The sequence below is a fragment of the Natator depressus genome, chromosome 1, assembly GCF_965152275.1.
Source record: "Natator depressus isolate rNatDep1 chromosome 1, rNatDep2.hap1, whole genome shotgun sequence".
Taxonomy (NCBI): domain Eukaryota; kingdom Metazoa; phylum Chordata; order Testudines; family Cheloniidae; genus Natator; species Natator depressus.
The window spans coordinates 50,204,493-50,229,398 of record NC_134234.1 but is presented as its reverse complement, the minus strand read 5'-3'; the positions used below and the strand labels follow the sequence as shown (position 1 = coordinate 50,229,398).

Here is a 24,906-nt window from a genome sequence, read left to right as displayed (position 1 = left end):
AGAGAACATTTCATCACGAGTGCGTTTTTTTTCTTTCTAATCTTCACTAGCCTCTGGGAAGGAGAAGATCCTGTGATCATTGAAACACATGCAGCTGGTGGAGAAAAAAAGGGACAGTGGTATTTAAAACACATTTTATAAAACAATGGCTACACACTTTCAGGGTAAACCTTGCTGTTAACATTACATACATAGCACATGTGCTTTCGTTACAAGGTCGCATTTTGCCTCCCCCCACCGTGTGGCTACCCCCTCAACCCTCCCCCCTCCCCGTGGCTAACAGCAGGGAACATTTCTGTTCAGCTACAGGCAAACAGCCCAGCAGGAACGGGCACCTCTGAGTGTCCCCTGAAGAAAAGCACCCTATTACAACCAGGTGACCATGAATGATATCTCACTCTCCTGAGGATAAACTCAGAGATAAAGAACGGATGTTGTTTGAACGCCAGCAAACATACACTGCAATGCTTTGTTCTACAATGATTCCCAAGTACGTGTTACTGGCCTGGAGTGGTAAAGTGTCCTACCATGGAGGACGCAATAAGGCTGCCCTCCCCAGAAACCTTTTGCAAAGGCTTTGGGAGTACATCCAGGAGAGCCGTGAATGCCAGGGCAAATTAATCCTTTCACTTGCTTGCTTTTAAACCATGTATAGTATTTTAAAAGGTACACTCACCAGAGGTCCCTTCTCCGCCTGGCGGGTCCGGGAGGCAGCCTTGGGTGGGTTCGGGGGGGTACTGGCTCCAGGTCCAGGGTGAGAAACAGTTCCTGGCTGTCGGGAAAACCGGTTTCTCCGCTTGCTGTGAGCTATCTACAACCTCATCATCATCATCATCATCATCGTCGTCGTCGTCCCCAAAACCTGCTTCCGTGTTGCCTCCATCTCCATTGAAGGAGTCAAACAACACGGCTGGGGTAGTGGTGGCTGAACCCCCTAAAATGGCATGCAGCTCATCATAGAAGCGGCATGTTTGGGGCTCTGACCCGGAGCGGCCGTTCACCTCTCTGGTTTTCTGGTAGGCTTGCCTCAGCTCCTTAAGTTTCATGTGGCACTGCTTCGGATCCCTGTTATGGCCTCTGTCCTTAGAGCCCTGGAAGATTTTGACAAAGGTTTTGGCATTTCGAAAACTGGAACGGAGTTCTGATAGCACGGATTCCTCTCCCCATACAGCGATCAGATCCCGTACCTCCCGTTCGGTCCATGCTGGAGCTCTTTTGCGCTTCTGGGACTCCATCATGGTCACCTCTGCTGATAAGCGCTGCATGTCACCTGCAGCTTGCCACGCTGGCCAAACAGGAAATGAGATTCAAGAGTTCGCGGTTCTTTTCCTGTCTACCTGGCCAGTGCATCTGAGTTGAGAGTGCTGTCCAGAGCGGTCACAATGGAGCACTCTGGGATAGCTCCCGGAGGCCAATACCGTCGAATTGTGTCCACAGAACCCCAACCCAATCGACCCGGCAAGGCCGACTTAAGTGCTAATCCACTTGTCAGGGGTGGAGTAAGGCAATCAATTTTTAAAGAGCCCTTTAAGTCGAAAAAAAGGGCTTCATCGTGTGGACGGGTGCAGGTTTACATCGATTTAACACTGCTAAATTCGACCTAAAGTCTTAGTGTAGACCAGGGCTCAGTCTTCATGGAAATCTCGAATGGCTGCAAGGCAGGTATGGGAACAGGACTGGTTAGTGGGGTGGAATCATGGGGAAGATCTGGCTTAAGAAATGGGCCCCTCTGTTTGAGAGGTTAAAAAAGGAGAGATGTGATAACCATCTACAAATATTTAAGGGATAGAAACACTAAGGAGGAAGAGGAATCATCATAAGAGAGGGTATAACCAGGAGCCTTGGATTAAAGTTAAGGAAAAGAAAATTTTAGGCTGAATGACAAGAGAGATCTATTACTCTGTAGAATAATTTCCCAAAGGAAGCATTGGGAGCCCAAACATTTGGCATACTTAAACCTAGACAGGGCAAAATTCTAATAAAAGTACAATATATAAGAGAGAGAATGCAACACTCATAGGGAGAATGAATAAACAACCTGCCAGATCTTTTCTATTTTAGTGTGAGATGGCATATGACCTGCACCCAAAAACAATGATTGGCTAGAGGCAATGGTGGACAAAGAGAGGTATCACCCTGTGAAGTTTCTGCCAGGTCCATCCCCCTATTGTGGTGGTGGAACGGCAGCAGGAAATTGGCTAACAGACCAACAGACTTGCATTGGGAGTGGGGGTGCAGGAATGTCACTTTTGAACAAAGACAAGAGGTTGATTACCAATGAATGGATTTTCAGTGGAGGGGAGAGATGCCACTACAAAACCATTAGCTAGGTTTTGCTGAGGGTCACTGGATGACTTGGAGCCAGTCACTGGCTGAAAAACCACTATTCTAGATTCAAGTTCTTGTCATTTTCTACCCTGCCAAGGCCTCTCAAGCCTTATGGCCCACTGTCACACAAATCAAGGCCCTGTTTCAAGGTGTGGCACAGCAAGCAACATACATTGGCGAGCTGCCATCCCGATATTGAAACTGAGAAACATACAGCCATTTCAAACTTTGGTACTCCACACTACAATCAGTATAGATTGTATATACTCTTCATACCAAAAAGCACAGTTTACAAGAGTGCATTAAGAGACTTCTGTGATTCAAAACCACACAGTCTTGGGTCTCAATTGTAAGGGCAGAGAAGCAGTGAAGAAGCTTTCTGACTTCCTCTGGGTGCTCTATCTGCTATGCTGCTCCTGCTTCACATGATGTAGTTGCACAGTATATAGGGAACTGTTCTGACAGTTTATATGCCCAGTAATCTCTGTTCTATAGATCAAATTGTTCTCAAATTGTGGATCAGGACTCCAAAGTGGGTCACAACTCCATTTTAATGGGGTCGCCTGGGCTACCTTAGACTTGCTGGAGCCCAGGCCTGAAGCCCGAGCCCCACCACCCAAGGCCAAAGCCTGAGGGTTTCAGCCCTGCACATTGGGACTCAGACTACAGGCACGGGGCTTGGGCTTGCTCAGGCTTCGGTCCCGCCTCCTGGGGTCATGTAGTAATTTTTATTGTCAGAAGGGGGTCACAGTGCAATGAAGTTTGAGAACCCCTGCTATAGATCATAGATGCATTGAGGGGGGGACAGTATCAACTTCAGGCAGAACTTAGGTGACAAAAAAGGCTCATTAGGGCACATTGGGGATTGGACTAGATGACCTTCTGGGGTCCCTTCCAACCCTGATATTCTATGATTCTATGAATATAAGTGCTCCTTCAACAGCTGGCCCAAATTGTAACGTTCCAAAAGAATCCAAGCATAAACACAGTCTAATTCTCATTCATCAAAGAACAATTTTCTTGTCCCATGAGAAAAGACTGTTCAAAATCGGGAGAGGATTTAAAAAAAGATAGGTCTCTAATTACCAACAGGTTGACCTAAGAGCATGCATACACTGGTGATCTGATGTCAACAAATACAAGCAGTAAAGCACTAACAGGAGTAGCTCTGTTGCCACAAATGTAGACTCAAGCACTTTTAGACTCTAGGAGGAAGCCTGACCTTAACCTTGTTACTTACACAGAAGTCGAGATCTGGTGAAAGTGCCTTTACGTAGCTTCACCTGTTTGTGCAGCAGATGTTATGGATATGCTAATGACTCTGAATTTGCTTCAGGTTACCACTACACCTAAATGTACACCATAGCATCAAAATGGCATCAATCTGACAGCACTGCCAGAAACACAGCATATGCTCTGTGCTGAAGCCAGTGCTAAATTTGTAATGAAAAAGGTGCTGGGGAGAGAGGAACTCATAATAGAGGGAGAGACCAAAGGAAAATGTAACTGAGCTGTCAAAGTAAACGTAAAGAGTCTCAAAAACAAGTACTGGAGTTGCAGTAGACAAGAGGAGGTTACTCACCCTGTGCAGTAACTGAAGTAACTTCGAAATGAGTGTCCCGGTGGGTGCTCCACTCCAGGTGTTGGTGCGTCCCTGCGCCTTCGTTCAGAAATTTTTACAGCAGTACTTGTACCAGTTGCGCACGTGCAAAGCTTGCCCCCCCACACCCCTGCTCCGAGTGTACCTTAATAGTATGCGTGCGTGACCGGTCTCCTCAGTTCCTTCTCTACAACGGAGACTACCCCAACTCTGAAGTAGAGGGGAGGAGGGTGGGTAGTGGAGCATCCACAGGGACACTCATCTCGAAGAATGTCAGTTACTGCACAGGGTGAGTAACCTCCTCTTCCTCTTCGAGAGCTGTACCTGTGGGTGCTCCACTCCAGGTGACTTAAAAGCAGTGTATCTCAAGGACATAGGGACTTCGCATTGGGTAGAAATGCAGTAGATAAAATAGCTCTGCCTAATCGTGTATCCGAGAGGGGGCCCTGAGTAAGGGCATAGTGCTTAGCAAAAGTGCGTTCAGCAGACCAAGTGGCTGCTTTACAGATGTCAGTCAGGGGAACTTTGCTTAGAAAAGCCACTGAGGTAGCCATCGATCTAGTGGAGTGAGTTCTGATGTCTGCTGGAGGCATAACTTTCTGTATCTGATAACAGAGTTGGATACAGTCAGAAATCCATTTTGAAAGTCTCTGGGTCAAAATAGGTGTCCCCCTGGATCGCTCTGCGACGGAGACAAAGAATCTAGAAGAATTCCTAAAGGGCTTGGTTCTATGCAAATAGGACAAAGCCCTGAATAAGTCTAGGGTATGCATTGTGGATTCAAGAGAGTTTGCATGTGGTTTAGGAAAGAAGGTCGGCAGGTGTATTGGTTCATTGATGTGGAATGATGAATGGGCCTTTGGAAGAAATTTGGGGTGTAACTGAAGGGTAACTTTGTCCTTAAAAAATAGGGTATATGGTGGGTCTGCCATGAGAGCTGCTATTTCTCCTGCCTGTCTGGCAGAAGTGATTGCCACTAAGAATGCTGTTTTCATAGAAAGGTGTAAGAGGGAGCAAGTGACTAGGGGTTCAAATGGTTGTTGAGTTAAGCAAGATAATACTAAGTGAAGGTCCCGTGGAGCAGTAGGAGGTCTAACATCTGGGTATAGGGATTGAAATCCTTTGGTATGATGGGATAACAATTTTGGTAATTAATTGATCTTTAAATATTCATGGTAAATAGGTCCAGTGGCCTGTGATGGGATGTTAGATGGGGTGGGATCTGAGTTACTATAAAAAATTCTTTCCTCGGTATCTGGCTGGTGAATCTTGCCCATATGCTCAGGGTTTAGCTGATCGCCATATTTGGGGTCGGGAAGGAATTTTCCTCCAGGGCAGATTGGAAGAGGCCCTGGAGGTTTTTCGCCTTCCTCTGTAGCATGGGGCACGGGTCACTTGCTGGAGGATTCTCGGCTCCTTGAAGTCTTTAAACCACGATTTGAGGACTTCAATAGCTCAGACATAGGTGAGAGGTTTTTCGCAGGAGTGGGTGGGTGAGATTCTGTGGCCTGCGTTGTGCAGGAGGTCGGACTAGATGATCATAATGGTCCCTTCTGACCTTAGTATCTATGAATCTGTGAGAAAACATTGAGTGATCAGATGAGCAAACACAGAGGTACTGTCAATTTTATCGTGGAAAGATGTTGTAGCAGCTAGGTGGACTTTGATGGAGCGAAAAGAAAGGCCAGATTGTTTGAGGTCTAACATGTAGTTGAATATAAGAGGAAGAGGTGGAGACATAGGAAGCAGTTGTTTAGTTGAGCATCATTGTGTAAATCTTTTCCACTTTTGGAAACAGGTGGTGCAAGTAGACTGTATTGTGCTATGTAGGAGCACTCTGAACTTCGTCAGAGCTTGCTAGTTCGTTTTGGGAGAACCATGTCGGAACCAAGCTTTGAGATGAAGCATGGACAGGTTGGGGTGGAGAAATCGGCAGTGTTGCTGCAATAGGAGGTTTGGAATGAGAGGCAATGAGGTTGGTGGTCGAGTTGACATCCTGGTGAGGAATGGGAACCATAGTTGTCTGGGCCATGCTGGAGCAATCAGGATCACCTTGGCACGATCTGTTCGCATATTTGTCAGAACTCTGTTGAGAATCGGGATCGGGGGAAAAGCATAGAGTAAGTTCTGGTGCCACAGAATTATAAATGCATCTCCCAGGGAGTGTTTGCCCAGTCCTGCTCTGGAGCAAAATTCGGGGCACTTCCCTGTTTTCCGCAGTTGCGAAGAGGTCTATGGTTGGGTAGCCCCAAATGCAGAATATGTTGATGATGATCGTTTAGTTTATCTCCCATTTATGTTCCCATGGAAAGCGTCTGCTTAATTCGTCCGCTGTGGTATTCATAGCCCCGGGAAGGTAGGCAGCTGATATCCAGATATTGTTCGCAAGGCACCAGTTTCATAGCTTCTGTGCACAGCGAATGAGAGCAAGCTCCTCCCTACCTGTTTACACAGAACATGCAGGCAACGTTGTCTGTCATTATCCGTACATGTTGGTTCCGGATTAATGGGAGGAAGTGACGGCAGACATTGCTCATAGCACGAAGTTCCAGGACGTTTATGTGCATGGAGGTTTCCGTTGGAGACCATAGCCCCTGGGCTGTGTGATGTAATGTGTGAGCACCCCACCCAGGGGATGCGTCATAAGTCATTATGATGGATGGAGCCTCCTGGAGAAAGGGGACTCCAGGGAAGAGGTTGGAGGCAACCGTCCACCATAGGAGACAGTCCTTGACTTGGAAAGGTATGGATAGGGGTATGGAAAGGTATTTTTTAGGGAATGCACATTGGGTCTGTAAACCATGGCCAACTAAGCTTGGAAGCACCTCATGTAGAGTCGGGCATTTTTGACCACAAAAGTACACGAGGCCATGTGACCTAGTAGTTGTAAATAGTCTCGAGCGGTGACTCGAGGACTGTTGAGAAGTTATGTTGCCAGCTGCTTTATGGTGTTGAAGCAATAGGACAGGAGAGATGCTATTCCCATCCGGGAATTGAGGTGTGCTCCGATGAACTCCAGGTGCTGGGTAGGAATTAATGTGGATTTGTCGTTGTTTATTTGTAGGCCAAGGGATAGGAAACTATCGATGGTGAGTTGCGTGAATCAAAGCACTTCGTTGAGCATTAAGGCTTTGAGGAGGCAGTCATCTAGGTAAGGAAATATTATGACTCCTTTCTTCCTGAGGTGGGCAGTAACTACAGCCAGGAGCTCGGAAAAAACACGGAGGGCAGCGGATAGGCCGAAGAGTAGTATCCTGTATTGAAAATATGTTGAGCTGAGGGTGAAATGAAGGAAGTGTCTGTGGGCTGGATGTATTGTCACATGAAAATAAGCGTCCTGTAGGTCGAGGGCTGAAAACAAATCACCCTGCTACAGCACTGGGATTATGGTGGCGACAGTAACCATTTTGAACTTTTTCTTGATAAAATTGTTGAGCCGCCTGAGGTCCAGAATCGGTTGCCATCCCCCGATTTTCTTTTCTGTTAAGAAATCATGGAGTAAAACCCCTTCCCTCTGTGTCTTTCGGGCACAAGCTCCACTGCTCCCAAGGAGATGATGTACTTCTTGCGGGAGCAGTTGCTCATGAGAGGTGTCCCTGAAGAGGGACGGGGAGGGTGGGTGGGTAGGAGGCATGGATAGGAAGGGGATGGAATAGCCAAGTGTGATGACCTCTAAAACCCACTTGTCAGTGGTAATGTTGTACCATTGAGGGAAGAATGGTTGTAGGCGGTGTCCAAAAGTAGGGACAGGTAGTATAAGCGCTGAAGTGGGAAAATTGTTTTCAAAACCCTCGACCAAGGCTTCAAAATCTGCTTGTTATTCGGAGGGGGTTAAGAACTACCGCAGAATTGGGGCGGCGACGCTGGTATCTGGCTGGGTCTCTGGTGTTGTTGCTGTTGTTGGTCGTGTGATCTCTGCAAGTGCTGGGTATATGTGGGGTAGTGTGGACATTGGTAAGGTTGGTATCTATATTGTCACCTTCTGGTCGTAGGGGTTTGTATTCCTAAGGACTGGAGAGTTGCCCTTGAATCCTTCATTGAACGAAGGACATCGTTCACTGTGGAGACAAACAGTTTGTCGCTGTTGAATGGAAGGTCTTCAATAGTAGTCTGGACCCCTCTCGAGGAAATGAAGAGGAAGAGAGCCACGAACCTCGGTGCATGACTACTGACGTAGCGGTGGATCTTGCTGCAGTACTGGCCGCATCGAGGGCTGCTTGAAGAGCGGTACGTGATATGATTTGTCCCTCAGAGACTAAAGCAATGAATTGTTGTTTCTTTGCTTCTGGAATGTCCTCAATAAAGTCCATGAATTTGTTGTAATTTTTGTGATCACATTTTGCCAGAACGGCCGTAAAATAAGCAATTCAAAATTGTAGGGTGGAAGATGCGTATACTTTACGTCCAAGCAGATCTAAACATTTACTGTCTTTATCGGCTGGGGTGGAGCGGGGATAGTAGTGCTTGTTCTTTTGGTTGACTGCGCCAACTACCAGCGAATTAGGTGCTGGATGAGTGAAAAGAAATTCAGAGCCCTTGGAAGGGATGAAGTACTTGTGGTCCGCTTGTTTGCGGGTAGGTAAGCTTGCAGCAGGAGTCTGCCAGACGGCTTTGGCAGGTTCCAGAAGGGCTGGGTTGATCAGCAATGCAACCCTGGAAGAAGGCAGCAGCTGCAGGATGTCCATTAACTCATGCTGCTGTTCAGGAACCTCCTCCAGATTGATTCTTAATTTACTGGCCTCTTTTGAAAAGGTCTTGAAATTTTGAAAAGTCATCTGAAGATGACGGGGGAGGAGGAAGCAGGGCTTCGTCAGGCGTAACAACTGGGTCTACTGGGTTAGAGACAGGTTGTGCCCGATTCTGCACTTGTGATGGTGCTGTCTGGTGACTGGCACCAGTGGCAGGTTCGTGAGCTTGTGGTGCCGGGCCAGTGTCGGGCCTGGTTGAGGTGGCATAGCGAGTGTGGTCTCGAGGATAGGATGCCCACGGGGCCAATATTGCCACTGTGGTACATCCACGGGTTTACACACCACGGGGCAGGATCCTGAGAGTAGGACAAGGTGATGTTTCTATGACCTGTATTAACTGAGGTCTGAGGACGAAACTCTTCATATGGTGAAAAATCCTCCTGGAGACCAGCTTCCTCCTCACTGGAGGAAGGCTGTTCGGACCCTGCCCGAGCATTTGTCAAGAAGTAGGCATTCATTAAGGGTAACTGCAGAATGGGTGACAAGCAGGTCACTTGACTGTGTAAACTGCAGTGCTGAAGCGCCTCTGTGTGGTGAGGGCTGTGCAAGAGGAATCTGCTGCAACGAAAAGTTCCTCTACACCGGTGTTCTCTAAAGTTGTTTGGCTGCCGGCCAGCTCAGCGGGTGTCGGTGACGGGAGAGCGGTGATAGCCTGTTGGGGGTCAGGCACGGCTGCATGTGTCGGCACCGCTTCCACCGCAGTGCCAAAAGGTGCCATCTGAGAGGCAGGCAACTGGAAGCCTGAAGCCTCGGCACCGGAGCAGTGCGCTACCACCACAGCTGCAGGCAGGTTGCGCCCAGAGCCTCAAAAAACTGTTCAGCTGGGGAAGCTCTGGGAGGGAGGCAGTAGACCTGCCGTGAGAAGCCTTCTCCCACGAAGTTCGCTTCGCAGGTGACAGAAGGTGATGGTTTTTTGAAGTTTTCTTCATCTTCTTAGAGGTGGGGGGACTGTGGCATGGAGCGGAGCCAGAATCAGTGCCTGGGTCTGAAGCGGACCCTAAGGATTTTTGCAGCAGGAGCAGCTTTAGCCTCAACTCCCTGTCCTTTCGTGCCCTAGACTTAAGTTTGTTGCAGTGGGCACATTTTGGGGGGATGGGGGACTCCCACAAACATTTTATGCATTTTGAATGGCCATTGACAGAGGGATGGCATCCTTACAATTAGAGCAGTGCTTAAAGCCTGGGGAGCCAGCATGTTGAAAGTGGCTGCACTGACAGGAACTAAGAGAATTTTATTTTTTATTTTTTTGAGAGAGAGAAACTAACACTACTGGTAACACTAATAACTAATACTATTGGTAACTAACTATCTAAAAGGGTAAGAGTAACAAGGGAGAAAAAGTTTTCTAACAAGTCTGCTGAGCTCTGTCTCAGGCCAGGGACGGCAGAGAAGGAACTGAGGAGACCAGTCGTGCACATGTACTATTAAGGTACACTCAGAGCAGGGGGCAAGCTCTGCACATGCGCGACCCATACGAGTACTCCTGTAAAAACCTCAGAGCAAAGGCACAGGGATGCACCAACACCTAGAGTGGAGCACCCACGGGGACAGCTCTCAAAGAAGAATGTTCAGTACGGAGCTCTTGCGGGGAGTTCCTATATAGGCTATGGCTAGAAAATAACTGACAAGGTCCTAGAGGGAGCTGAGGCAATGGAAGATGGAATGGAACATGGGAGCTGTTCCTGCTCCTACCAGCGTTTCAGAAGCTGATAATTTTAAGACCTTGTCTTGCACTAGCAAGCTGAGGCCCAAGAGTGAGAATCCTGTGTGCATAGTATTGTTAAAGAATGATATTTAAAAGGAAAATATATATAGAGAGAGAGAAAGGGAAAGCCACAAAAATAATTTAAATGATGTTCAGTTACAAATGAAAGAAAAGGAAGTTAAAAAAGATGATTCACTCTACTACTTTCATCTCATTCAGCCTGCATTGCTGGGTTCTGGAAAGCATGACAACAGAAGCTGGCTTCTCAGGCTCTCAAAAATAATTAGTGCCACAAGATGTCACACTTTAAGTGAATTGTTCTGCAAGTAGTGCAAAAAGAGTATCAGTCTGTGATGCTACAGCTATATGTTATAATCTCCAGATAGAACAGGATGAGTTAAGAGGCTCACTCTATAATATGGCAATACCCAGCTGAATAGAAGATTTAATGATTATATTACTACATAATGTTTCTCTAAATAAAAAGTTCACTGTTGCAACAATTCACATTTTATTTCTTAAATTCACATGGCCATGATTTATAAACTTTTAAACTTTCAAAATCAAATCAGTCACGCTCAACTTAGATTTTTTCTCAGTGTGTACATCTAAGTGTGTTCAAGAAGTATCTATGAGCTTAGTGCCAGTGAAATTTAAACACTCAGTCCAGATGAATACACACAAAATGAAAGTATAATGAATTCCTTCATTATAACAAATGTAATGTGTTTCTCTTGGATAGTACAGCAAAAGTATGCAGTATGTTAGAGGTTGTCATGGGCTAATAATTACACAAGTGGCTCAAAAATAAAATGATTAAAAGTTCAGGAGCAATTTTAATAAATGAAGGTTTTTTAAAACTTTTTATTTATTTATGTAGGTGTCCAAAAAAGAGGGAGTCCTTTATAGATATTCTTAGCTTGAAAAATTGTGTATTTTTTAAAATAGAAGTACTCAACATCAGTGTTCATAATCTGGATTGTCTTTTAAAAATATTTCTAGGGCCTTTAACCTGCCTAATTATATTTTAGTAAAAATCTCCCTTTTTATAGTTCACTATTTTTATTACATATGCTTTATATTTGCCTTGCTGTTTTACATATTTTATATATGTAATATGTATCAAAATACATTAAAATTAAAACCAATGGCAGTATTAATATTGGAAAAGGCTAGCTTTCATGAATTTTAGTGGCGTTTAATTTTAAAAGAGTTCATATCATTTTGTCAGTGAAGTGGAAAAATCTGGAAATGACAAAAAATATTTTGTTAGTCAAAACTAGAGACAACTAGGAAGATCTTCAGAGGAATGTGATCTCTCTCTCTCTCTCTCTCTCATTCTCTGGAAAACTTGTCTAACAGAACAATTCTGTGTTGCCCATAACTTGAGCATGGATAGCTTACCTGTGGTTCAGTAAAGAATAAAATCAGTTGTTCTTCAGAGACGGAGGATAATACAGTTTTTGCCAAAAAATATCTATGACAAGTAAATCCTTAAGAAAATCACTAGAAGATAAGATTGCCTACCACTAGGAAGTCAAAACTGGCATTTAAGTAGTTAAAAACACCAATCATCAATCCACCAGTTTTAAAATTACAATTTAACTAGCCAGTTGTTTTGTCAAAAGGTGCATCTTTTGAAGGTCTACATGCACATTTTATGCTGGAGGAGCATCTGATCACAACTGGAGTGAAATCTCTAAACAAGGCAACAAGAAATCCAGGCACAAATTGCAAAGGACACGGTTTGGATTTCTTATGCTGGAGTTGGCAATTGTATTTGCTGGTGGTATATTTCCCCAATACACTATACTGCATGTGCACATCATACATATACACAATATTAATGGGAAATAAAAGATGCATATAAAATCTCATTAGAAAATACCCAGCTTTATCCAATGAAGTCTTTCTTTTCAGCACCTCCTATACCCAACACATGATGCTAAAAAGTGTAATCTCTGTTGAATACAAAATTGGTAAGCAATCATCCACACTAGATACACTTGGCAAGTCAGTGAACACATGATCACCTGAAAGTGATACTCACATAATGAAGCATACATCTGTTACTAGTTCAAAGTTAGTAAAACCTCAGAGTGAACACAGAGAGCCAATTCTGCATAAACTAAAACTGACATTTTTCCAAAGATGGCCTACAGCAAGATCAGAGTTACAACCAAACAAACTATGCTCATTTATGGTAAAAATGAGTGAGATGACTTCTTCTTGATAAAATAAAGACTGACAGTTCTAGCAATAACAAGAAAAGAAACAACCACTAAGACCCATAGCATCTTGGTACTGAAACCTTAATCAAAAGGTAAGCAGTTTTGTTTTGGCCTGGGATTGTAATACACGTATAATTGCTTCCAAAAAGCACAGACAAAAGAGCTGAAAAAGGATCAAGTCCCAGAGAGACCATGGCAAAATAAAGGATTTATTTGAATTCATATAAAATTAATTTACTATTGATTGCTACTATAGGTTTGTACTTTGTACTATCAAATCTGTAAATCTTTAAATCAAGACTTGGTATCTTTCTTAGGGCTTAGCTACACATGGGGCAAGGAAGAGTGTATGCTTGTGGATTAGGTTTCTGTTAAACTGTTGCAGAATAAACATTCCAAAATAATTGCATCCACATGGTTGGGTTTTAGCTGCTTTGCTCTGAATCAGCGCATACACATGGCACTGACTTTTTTCAAAGTGAGCACTCAGCATTCTGGGCAGCTATCCGTAGTGCTTTGTTCCCAGCTGTGACACAGCACCCCATATTCATCATAGTTGTATCATTATATGATTATGACATAGTTATAATGTATCTTATACAAAATGTGCCATGTAAGGTGTCTATGAAAAATATGAATATCCTATTTCTGTGCATGTACCATTTTCATATCTGAAGTTATGAATATTAACTATTTATCTGTATTTCAGATGTGGTTACACCTGGGTAACACCCACTAGGCAAGATGCTTCCAGTCTAGACAGCTGGTTGTGAAGGGCCTGTTCAAGGTAATAGGCCATTAAAGGAAATAGTAGGCTTTAGGAGAAGCTTATCCCCCACCTGGTGAGCCTTCCTGAGAATGCTCCAGACAGCCTATGAGTAATGGCTGCTATGACTCAGCACAGCATGTAAGGGCATGTGACCAGACTACATGACATTGAACTGCATTTTGGTACCTATATTTTTCCACAAACCGGGCTGGAAACTTAGCTTGGAACAAAGGGTTCCTGCCATATGGAAAAACTATACAAAAGAGAATTCTTGAGGAACAAAGACTGAACTGGCGGAAGTGCTGGTCCCAGGCTAAAGGGATTTCTAACCTATGTATGGAAACTTGGTGGACTGCTTGTATCAATCAGGGTGAGAAATTGCTAATCCAAATCCTTTCGATCTAGTATATTAGGATTAGTTTGCCGTTTCTGTTTGTTAGATAATCTGCTTTGATCTGTTTGCTATCACTTATAATCACTTAAAATCTATCTTTCTGTTGTAAAGAAACTTGTTTTATGGTTTATTTTAACCAGTGTGTCTTTGAAGTGAAGCGTCTGGGAAAATCTCACCTTGGTTAACACAGGCTTAGTGCATAGCTTTCCCACACTGAGGGGAAAGCGATCTATATTAATGAGCTTGCATTGTACAGATCCCTGTGCAATGCAAGATGGTATAATTCTGGGTGTATATCCAACAAGGGGGCAAGGCTGGGGAGATGGGAAATTAGCTGTTGTCTTCTGTTTGTTGTTAAGTGACTTAGATAAAGCACTCAGGTAGCTCAGTTGAGTGTTTGATGCCACCTGCTGTCATTTTGGGTGAGAACAGGGCCTGGAGAGGCTAGCTGAATCACCAGCAGAGTAGTGTGAGAAGGGGCAACCCAGTTGACTGGTTAGGAGGCACAGCAGTTCCCGCGGCTCCCAGACTGCACCCTGGGAGTGACAACTCATCATGTAGTGCATACACATGGCATTGACTTTTTTCAAAGCAAGCACTTAGCATTCTGGGCAGGTATCCCATAGTGCTTTGTCCCCCTGCTGGGCTCTATGGATTCTGGAATTTTTCTCATGGCACATTGTGGGATACCTACAGGAAGCCCCTAGAATTCTGGGACTTAAGATCAAACTAAAATTTTCATGATTCTTCTGTCTTTTGTGAGCCAAAGCCATTTTAAAACTGCTGTCAGGCTGGGGGGACCTCAGTTACTTGTCACTGCCCAGGCACCAACTAACACACAATTTCTGATGCCACACATTTATAATCATGCACCCAGACAGATCTGGAAGCTAGCTGCTATACTGCTGAGCCAATTTTGGTAGAGGAAGAAGAGGAGGAAATTGGACAACTACTCATGGATACAATTTTTCTGGAGCAGCTTCACTTGATTCTATGCCATTTCTGGGCTTGGGAAACCAGCATCGACTATTCGGAAAGGACAGTGATCTGGTTCTGGGATGGCCAGCAAATGAGGCAAAATTTCAGACTGACATGTCATGTACATAGAGGTCTAGCCAGAGCTCACCCTGAAGCTGCACTAGCATCACACCAACATGAAACCTTCCCTTAATTTTGGAAAATGTGTGGCCATAGCCATCTGGAAACTCATCATCTCCAACTGATACTGATTAATAGCTAAGCAATCTGGTGTTAGTAAGATCAGCTGTTGGGGCTGTTGCCAGGGAGGTGTGTGCTGCTATAAAGAAGTTGTTGATGGTATGGGTTGGAAAGCTTGGCAATGCACAGGAGATTGATGGATTTGCAGTGGTTGGGATTCCTGATTTATACTGGGGCCACTGATGGGAACCTTGTGCCCACTCTCCTGCTCCCCCCCACCCACCAGGTCTCAGGGTTTACAAACAGAAACGGGTATTTCTCCATGCTGCTCCAAAGTATAGTTGATGACCAGTATTAACTGGAGGTAGCCTGGAAAGGTTCATGATGCTAGCATCTTTTAAAACTCACGCCTGTTTTAATTTAACAAAAACTGGCATTTTTGCTCCCAGGACAACTATATACCATAACGGTGTTGTGATTCCCACCATGATTCTGGGATAGCCCTCTTATCTTTAACTTCCCTGCCTTATGAAGCCTTTTATTGGACACTTAGGATGCCAGAAAGGACCTTCTGAATTATATCCTGAGTAGCTACAAATTGACAATGAAGTGTGTATTTGTAAGGCTGAAAGGAAGGTGACCTTGTCACATAGTGAAGCTGGAGACTCCTGTCACAACTGCTTGCTGTGTTTTGCATAATATCTGTGAGAGGGAGAGAGAGCACCTCAGTAACAGGTGGGAGGCAGAGATGCAAAGAGTTTCAGGCAGCTATGAACAACCAGTGAGGCTTCCTTTGCCAACTACAGCAAATCATCAGGGCCACAGGTCAGGGATGCCCTGTGCTCCTATTCTGAGGCTACGAGTTGAGGTGTTGAAATATAATTTTATTATGCATTGTGGCATGGTTTCATAACTCTGTGTATGGTTTTACTCAAACAGAAGATTTGACTTTTAAAATGCTTTATGCAACTGACTGGGGTGTTTATTGTATTTATGGGACATCTGGTGTTTTATGAGACTTTAGTGAACTTTTGTACAAAAATTTTTACTGAACATCAAATAGCGCAAATAAACACCATTTATAGAACAAAACTGCAAACTTTTATCAATTCCAATCACAACATAAAACAAAGCAAACCTTATACAACATTACAGTGAAGATGTGTAACAAATGCCTAGAAGTTCTGAGTTTGTACAAATGTTTGTGCTGTACTGGTCACATGCATGTGTAGGTACGAGATTTCTGCATGTTGTCTTTGCCTTCTGGTATAGGATGGTGTGGGAAGAAACCATCATTTGTGGGTGTAGAAGTTAAGGAGGGCTCCCAGCATTCACTGTTTTCAACATCCTGGGTGGTGGTGGTGGTCGGACGAAAGTGCCGCTTGTTTGAGCTTTAGAAACAGTACTGCTGCTCCCAGTACGCGTTATTCTCCATGGGCTGCAGGACATGGTAGGGCTTTGGTTGAGATGCTGAGCCAGAACATTGCTCCAAAATGCTCTCCATCAAGACTAATTTTATATATCAGGTCCAGGAGCTGTTTTTGCCCATCCCTGTCTTTCTCAGTGGTTTCCCTTGTCAATTCTGTCATCTTCTCTCTCAGCAAGGACAATTTCTCAGTCCTTCTGTCTCTTTGCAAGGAGAACATCCCTCTAACTCTTCTGTTTTCTTAGCCCTTTTCTGGGATGCTGACAAGTTTTGGTCTTTTTTTTTCATGCCCCAGAGACTTTCCATGCATTTTGCAATTGGTGACAGTCCTGTCCTTAGGTGCCATGCACCATCAGGCACAGGAGCTGGGGAAGCTAAGAAACCAAAGTAGTATTTATTGTAGTATTTCAAGTCTCTAGGCTTCAATGATAAACTGTTGCTTTTGTCTCAGTTTTGGAATACCATTTTCACAGTCTCTTCCTAGTCTGGGGAGAACTTGCATATTGTAAGACATTTTCCATCTTACTTGTCTTTTGTATAACCACCCTAATACTATGTTGTTGTAGAGATTGGCTAGGTGTGCAGCATGGTTTGGGGATTAGGTCTGGTGTTTTATGTTCGGCTAGCAGGCTGAGTGGACAAACAGCAGCATTTGAGGTTTGCATAGGCTGGGTGGTTGCTTGGGAATATGCAGGGGGAAGGTTAGTAAATGCACATAGAATCATAGAATATCAGGGTTGGAAGGGACCTCAGGAGGTCTTCTAGTCCAACCCCCTGCTCAAAGCAGGACCGATCCCCCAACTTTGTCAAGCCTGACCTTAAAAACTTCTAAGGAAGGAGATTCTACCACCTCCCTAGGTAACGCATTCGAGTGTTTCACCACCCTCCTAGTGAAAAAGTTTTTCCTAATATCCAACCCAAATCTCCCCCACTGCAACTTGAGACTACTACTCCTTGTTCTGTCATCTGCTACCACTGAGAACAGTCTAGAGCCATCCTCTTTGGAACCCCCTTTCAGGTGGTTGAAAGCAGCTATCAAATCCCCCCTCATTCTTCTAGTTCCCGTAGACTAAACATCCCCAGTTCCCTCACCTCTCCTCATAACTCATGTGTTCCAGTCCCCTAATCATTTTTGTTGCCCTCCGCTGGACTCTTTCCAATTTTTCCACATCCTTCTTGTAGTGTGGGGCCCAAAACTGGACACAGTACTACAGATGAGGCCTCACCAATGTCGAATAGAGGGGAACGATCACGTCCCTCAATCCGCTGGCAATGCCCCTACTTATACATCCCAAAATGCCATTGGCCTTCTTGGCAACAAGGGCACACTGTTGACTCATATCCAGCTTCTCGTCCACTGTAACCCCTAGGTCCTTTTCTGCAGAACTGCTGCCGAGCCATTCGGTCCCTAGTCTGTAGCGGTGCATGGGATTTTTCCGTCCTAAGTGCAGGACTCTGCACTCATCCTCATTGAACCTCATCAGATTTCTTTTGGCCCAATCCTCTGATTTGTCTAGGTCCCTCTGTATCCTATCCCTACCCTCCAGCGTATCTACCTCTCCTCCCAGTATAGTGTCATCTGCAAACTTGCTGAGGGTGCAATCCACACCATCCTCCAGATCATTTATGAAGATACTGAACAAAACGGCCCCAGGACTGACCCTTGGGGCACTCCACTTGATACCGGCTGCCAACTAGACATGGAGCCATTGATCACTACCCGTTGAGCCCGACAATCTAGCCAGCTTTCTATCCACCTTATAGTCCATTCATCCAGCCCATACTACTTTAACTTGCTGGCAAGAATACTGTGGGACACAGTGTCAAAAGCTTTGCTAAAGTCAAGGAACAACACGTCCACTGCTTTCCCCTCATCCACAGAGCCAGGTTTCTCGTCACAGAAGTCAAGTACATTAGTCAGGCATGACTTGCCCTTGGTGAATCCATGCTGACTGTTTCTGATCAATTTCCTCTCCTCTAAGTGCTTCAGAATTGATTCCTTGAGGACCTGCTCCATGATTTTTCCGGGGACTGAGGTGAGCCTCACTGGCCTGTAGTTCCCAGGATCCTCCTTCTTCCCTTTTTTAAAGATGGGCATTACATTAGCCTTTTTCCAGTCGTCCGGGACCTCCCCCGATCGCCATGAGTTTTCAAAGATAATGGCCAATGGATCTGCAATCACACCCGGCAACTCCTTTAGCACTCTCGGGTGCAACGCATCCGGCCCCATGGACTTGCACGTCCAGCTTTTCTAAATAGTCCCGAACCACTTCTTTCTCCACAGAAGGCTGGTCACCTCCTCCCCATGCTGTGCTGCCCAGTGCAGTAGTCTGGGAGCTGACCTTGTTCGTGAAGACAGAGGCAAAAAAAGCATTGAGTACATTAGCTTTTTCCACATCCTCTGTCACTAGGTTGCCTCCCTCATTCAGTAAGGGGCCCACACTTTCCTTGACTTTCTTCTTGTTGCTAACATACCTGAAGAAACCCTTCTTGTTACTCTTAACATCTCTTGCTAGCTGCAACTCCAGGTGTGATTTGGCCTTCCTGATTTCACTCCTGCATCCCCGAGCAATATTTTTATACTCTTCCCTGGTCATTTGTCCAATCTTCCACTTCTTGTAAGCTTCTCTTTTGTGTTTAAGATCAGCAAGGATTTCACTGTTAGCTGGGGGAACTGAAAATATCAAGGAATAACCCCCTTCAGATCTTAAATTCCCAAGCACAGATACCAATTTTTACAACACAACATGGTGGGGAGGGAGGGCTGGAAGCTGACCAGGTTTGGAAAGGCTCTTAACTCTTGGTGGTGCCCACTGGACAACAAGAACAAAATATTTTTTAAGTTACCCATACAGTTTTATTGTAATATAGGACAGAATACTTACTGTGAGAGGTCTCCTTCCCAGCACTATCATGCTGAGTATACACCTGGGTTTTGGGAATTGTTTGTTTCAATGGGTTTGCCTTAGGTTTTCATGTGGGGAAAAGATCCTGGCTTCCCCAGGAAATCTGGTCAGGGTAGGAGACTGTGTTCTCTTTGATGCCTTCAGTGCTCTCCGTGACATATCAGGTAGTTTTCTTCCTGGAAAAAATTTGATCCTCAAAGTAGAGGCGAGTACTTGGAGCACTGCAAGAGGTTCTGTTTCTGTTCTTTGTGTGGGTTTTTCCCTATAATTCTGCAGGTGCTCATTCCCTGCGTTGCAGCAGTGACAAGTCCGAAGAGTGAACCCTCTTAGTTATTTGCTTTGATATACACTAGTATGTCTTCACATTATGGTATCTGTTGTTAAGGCAGGACTGAATGGTCTTCTCTCCCCAGATCACAAGAAAAATCCCTGACTCTGTGCATGGCTCCATGCTCATGTAATGCTCCAAAAGTGTCTCATCACAAGTGGGGTGTTCCTGACTAGGGGTGAAATCCAGTCAACATGACCACAGAGAAATAGAGGGGACACAGGCAAACACACTAAGGTCCTGGTGTAAAGCAATGTAGTATGGGATGGCAGTGGGAGGACTGAAAAATTAATCTGATACATAGATGCATCCACACAATTGAATTTAACCTACTTTCGAAGTGGATTATCCAATTTGCGCTAATTGGCCACCTAATTTGGAAGAAACTTGTGTCATGTGTATGCAGGGCATTTTAATTTAAAAAAACAATGAAACACCCGACCCAACCATTTGTGTATGAGCCCTAAATTTTAATAAAAGTTATGGTCTTGATGCAGATATTACTGGGTTAGTTTCTATGGCCTATGTTATGCATGAGGTCAGAATAGATTACCACAGTGTTCTCTTCTGGCCTTAAAATCTATATAATTACAATTTGCAAGGCATGGAATACCACAGAGTCTGATTACTGCTAATAGATCCAGCAGGAATCCATTAGGGCCTACCAGTTTGTGTACACACTTCAGAGTAACAGGCTAGACAAATGAGCTACTCACACAGGGAAAAAATCTGACAAAGATTTACTCCTTGCCCCTTTTGGATCATAAATACACAGTAATAGAAGGAATGAGTTTGCCAGTACACATGTTAATGAGCAAACAAAGATTTTACTTCACATAATATCTCAGTACCCAAAGCAAAGAATATACCAATGCTACATATACCATTGGAAGAAACAGTAAACTTGTTTGTGTTTTGCCTAACAGACATATAAAGCTGTTGTGCAAACTGACAACTGGATAACCAGTCCAAATGAGAATGAATGTTAAAAAACTGGAAGCCAACAGAATCACTATCCCCATAGAAGCATCAGGATTACATACTGTGGAAATGAACAGTGGAAGGTGCTAGAGAAATGTTCATGTTACCAGGAAGAAGAGACATCACAAATCTCTACTGATACAGGAGAAAGGTGAAAGCTTGTTTCTCCATGGAACAGATAAGGCAACATAAATCTGCATCACTGCCGGTAGACTCATTATAGGCACTAACATCACCAAAGTCACCAAGCGCAAAATAAATTCAGTAAATAAATTTCAGTATTTTTATTCAGAAATTAAATGACCTAGGTAATAAAACATATTTGTTAGTTATAGTAAAATGCTGACAAATTCAAAACAAAAAGCTGGGGTCCAGAGCAATAAAGAAACAGGACAAAATTGCAAAGTATTACTACTGGACAAGGGGCAGCTAATTATTTTCCCCAGCATCTTTCCATACGTCAACTTTCCAAAAATGTACTGTATGAAAGCTGGATCATGAGATCAGGCCTCTGGAGATGCAGATGACCAAGTGTGTCACAATTTTGCAAGAGTTACGAAGAACTCGCTAAATGGAGGGTAGAGGTATTTGAAAATCCAACTACATTTAAAATATTTCTTAAAAAACAGATTAAGAATTTGCCCATCACCAAACAAAATTTCCTTATTATAACAGCTCAAGCAGTATTTAAATATGTAGCAAACCTCAGTTCCACAGATTCCAAGTGAGATTAAACTTAATCCATACTGCACATCACTATGTATTGCATAGTACTAATTTAACTTCCAGGAACCTTAGAAGTGTATACATCAGCCACTGAGTTTCATTTCATTACTCAACATTATTTTCCATTACAAAATTGGGAGAGGCAACTGTCAGTATGGTTAGCTGGATATTTTACTTCAGCTCTCATCAATGTACAGTTTGATAATACATTCTTTGAAAACAAAGGGCCAAATTTTTAGAAGAATGTTGAAGCTTACTGAACAGAAACATATATAGCTTTTAAAAACAAAAGTAAATCAGTTCATCAGGATAATAAAAATACCCTGGCAATCCTTCTTTGACTGAAACTCTGTTTCAACAGTATTTAAGCACTGGGGCAGGGACTGTCTTTTCATTCTGTGTTTGTACAGCACCTAGCACAATGGAGTCCTGGTCCATGACTAGGGTGCCTACGTGCCATGACAAACAAAATAAACAAATAAAAAGAGTTGGCCCTATATATAGGTATGTATTTCTTCATAAACCATTACTATATACCTCCCATGGTTTCTTGTGCTGATGCCCTGTTCTAACTCTGACATATAATTCATATGACAGAGTCATAGAAACTAATTATAAATAAGAAGTGAGCAATGATCACTTTTACTGTGACACCAAGGGAGTCTATTTCCTCATGGAGGTATTTGATCCCACTTCCATAATCATTCTTCATTGTGAACACTACTTTGCTTACCTTGCGTGGCTGAAAATCATACTTCACACAATGCTGAAAACCTTTTCCTTTTGATTTCAACGATGTAACTATTAAGCAGTTGCCAACGAAATGAGCAGAGTACCCAACTCCTTTGCTAGTGCGAAAACTGAAAAGAAAGAATAATTAAGGACAAAGTAGTATAAAACGCTCTGGGACAAAGGGAATTTTGGGCACAACCCCCAGTAAATCTTTACAAGCAATACAACTTTTGAAGCACAGAGCAAAATATTTTCCTTTCTTTTAGATAATTATTAGCTGATGTATCAGGGAAATAGATTAAATAGATCTACACAAATTAATCTAGGTATTTAGACAATATTAAAGCTCAGTTCTCTCAAAAACAGCAGTTACTCATAAAAAACTCCTGGGAAGTACAAAATATCTCCACTTTACAGAGAGAAATGTTGCACTAAGACATTAAGGGCCAGATTTTTTAAAGAATGTAGGCACCTAAAAATGAAGATAGACGCATAAAGATAATTTCAAAAGAACCTAGGCAGCTAACTTCCATTTTAGGAGTCAGGGACCTTAGTGCTTTGAAAATCTCATTAGGTGCCTAAATTCCTCTAAAAATATGTCCCTAAGTAACCACTAGGAACTGAACCCAAATATCCTGAGTCCCTGTTCAATGCCACAATCACAAGATCATTCTTCCTCTATGTTACATATTATGTATCATATCATATATATATGTAGGTCAACAATTAAAGCCTAAAATTAGGTTCCTAATCCATATTCAGACACCTAAACAGAAGTGACCTGATTTTCAAAAGTGATGACCATCTACTAACCCCTCAATGCGCTATGTCCTCCCAATTATCTCCTGCCAGTTCTGATTACCCTGACTCCCTGTATCATCCTGTCCCCTACACATCTCATCGAATTTCTTTTCCCCTATGCTTTCTAATACATGACTGAATTACCCTCTCCTAAAAAAGCCTCTTTTACCCCCATCTGCCACTCCATCTACTATCCCTTTTCCTCCTCCCCTTTAAATCCAGGTGCTTTGACAATGGTATTTTTTCCTTTGCCTTGACTTCTTCTCCCGCCGCCACTTAGATCCTCACCATAGTCCTTTAAAGACTTACCATAAGGATACAAATCACAGTGCTTTTCAGTCATTTCTATCTTCATCTTACATTTACGCCTGTGCTTTCAATTATCATTTGCTCCCTCCTTGGGCTTTCTCGTTTTTGTATTCAGCTGATTTTTCTACCTTCCACAACTTCATCAGGAGCTCTTGCTTCTTCTGCCCTTGCCCGCTTTTCATCAGTGTCCCAATGGATATTGTCCTTGGTCCTCTCTTCTCCTTCTACAGCTTATTCCTTGGGAATCTCAACTGCCCAATCCCACATATGCACCTCTGTCAACTACCAACTAAAGACTTAACTCAGTGAAAACCTTTATTTCCTCTCATCCAAACTCTCTCTTCTGTCTCTTCTCTCTATCATCATCAATAGCTCAATTATCCTGTCACTCATCAAGGCTCACAACTTACATGTCATATTCCAAGACAAAAAAATATGTTAAAATGCAGTTAAGGTTGAGACTACATATCAGTAACTTAAAAGGGAAAATACATTACAGGGATTAATTATCCCAAAGGCAAGCATTAAAACCCAAAGAAATTCATTGTTAAGATTATGCTTTAAAAGAAATCCAAACATGTTAAGGTATGGAAATACACAGTTCAGGCAACCAAACAACTGTAACTCTTCCTGGTAGCAATGCCATGACAGCAATACAATTATGAAAACACATTAGTGTTTATGGTCCCAGATTGCATTAAACTGATTTTTAAAAGACATTTTTCATATATTTTAACCCCATCACAGTGTTCACTACAGGACAGAGTCAAAGTTGCTTGCTTGCCTTTTACTGTGCACAAATACGTCCAGTCTTCCTCATATGGCTGACTAGTTACAACTAATAAAATTGTTGCATGCAAACTATTTCCTGACCTGAGCTTAACTGTATTATAACAATTAGATAGTCATTAATAAATTAGCTAATTACAACCTACTTTAATCAAATATAGCCTAAGCACAAAATTTCAATTAATGTTAACTCTGTGGAAAGTTTGAAGAGCCTATGTTAGTCTGTTAAGACAATCTGGGATGACAAAAAGACACTCAGATTCTAAATTTCTTAAAGGATGCAGTTTTTAATTAGTTTTTAACAAACTAACAGCTCTGCTTTTCAATTCTTAGAAAATCCATTCTGTACTCAAAGAGTAAGTGTTCTAAGTTTAGGGAGCATATGTTACATTGTCCATACATAATAAAGATGATGAATCCCTGCTTTAAGCACAAAAGAACACTCAACCTTTACTATAGAGTCACAACCAACCCCTACACAATTACAATTCATTATCTCCCCCTTATATATTCATAGATTAAGGCCAGAAGAGACCATTGTGATCATCTGATTTTAGTCTGATCCCCTGCATAACAAAGGGTATAGGATTTCCCTGTAATAATTTCTGCTTCATGTGAAATAGCACCTCTTTTAGAAAAAATCCAGTCTTGATTTAAAAATGTCCAGTGACAGTGAATTTAGCACAACCCTTAGTAAATTGTTCCAATGATTAATTCTCTCCACTATTAAAATGTGCACCTTATTTCTAGTCTGAATTTGTCTAGCTTCTATTTTTTACTGGTAGACTGGTTGGCTGCTTTAAGCCTAATGCATCTTTTATAAAGGACAGGACTTTGTGTTGTTCTGAGTTTCCTCCACTGAGCTGGCAAGTTCAGATTCTGATAGGGTGATCTCTTCCACACAGAATGTGCTTAACTATGCTCAGTTTGGACATTCAAATTTTTGTGAGATTGCACTCCACGCTAGCTCATAAA

General features: G+C 43.1%; 1 protein-coding gene across 6 annotated transcripts in view; it reads right to left on the bottom strand.

Moving 5' to 3' along the window:
- Positions 1-24,906, bottom strand: part of NBEA (neurobeachin) — an 844,329-nt gene that overhangs the window by 637,380 nt on the left and 182,043 nt on the right. For 5 of the 6 annotated variants that reach the window (XM_074959554.1, XM_074959563.1, XM_074959572.1 and 2 more), the window contains exon 6: positions 22,034-22,160. The exons of the other annotated variant lie outside the window; for it this stretch is intronic. In XM_074959554.1, the coding sequence (XP_074815655.1) occupies positions 22,034-22,160 (127 nt within the window). The remainder of the gene's footprint in view (positions 1-22,033; positions 22,161-24,906) is intronic. 6 annotated transcript variants of the gene reach the window in all.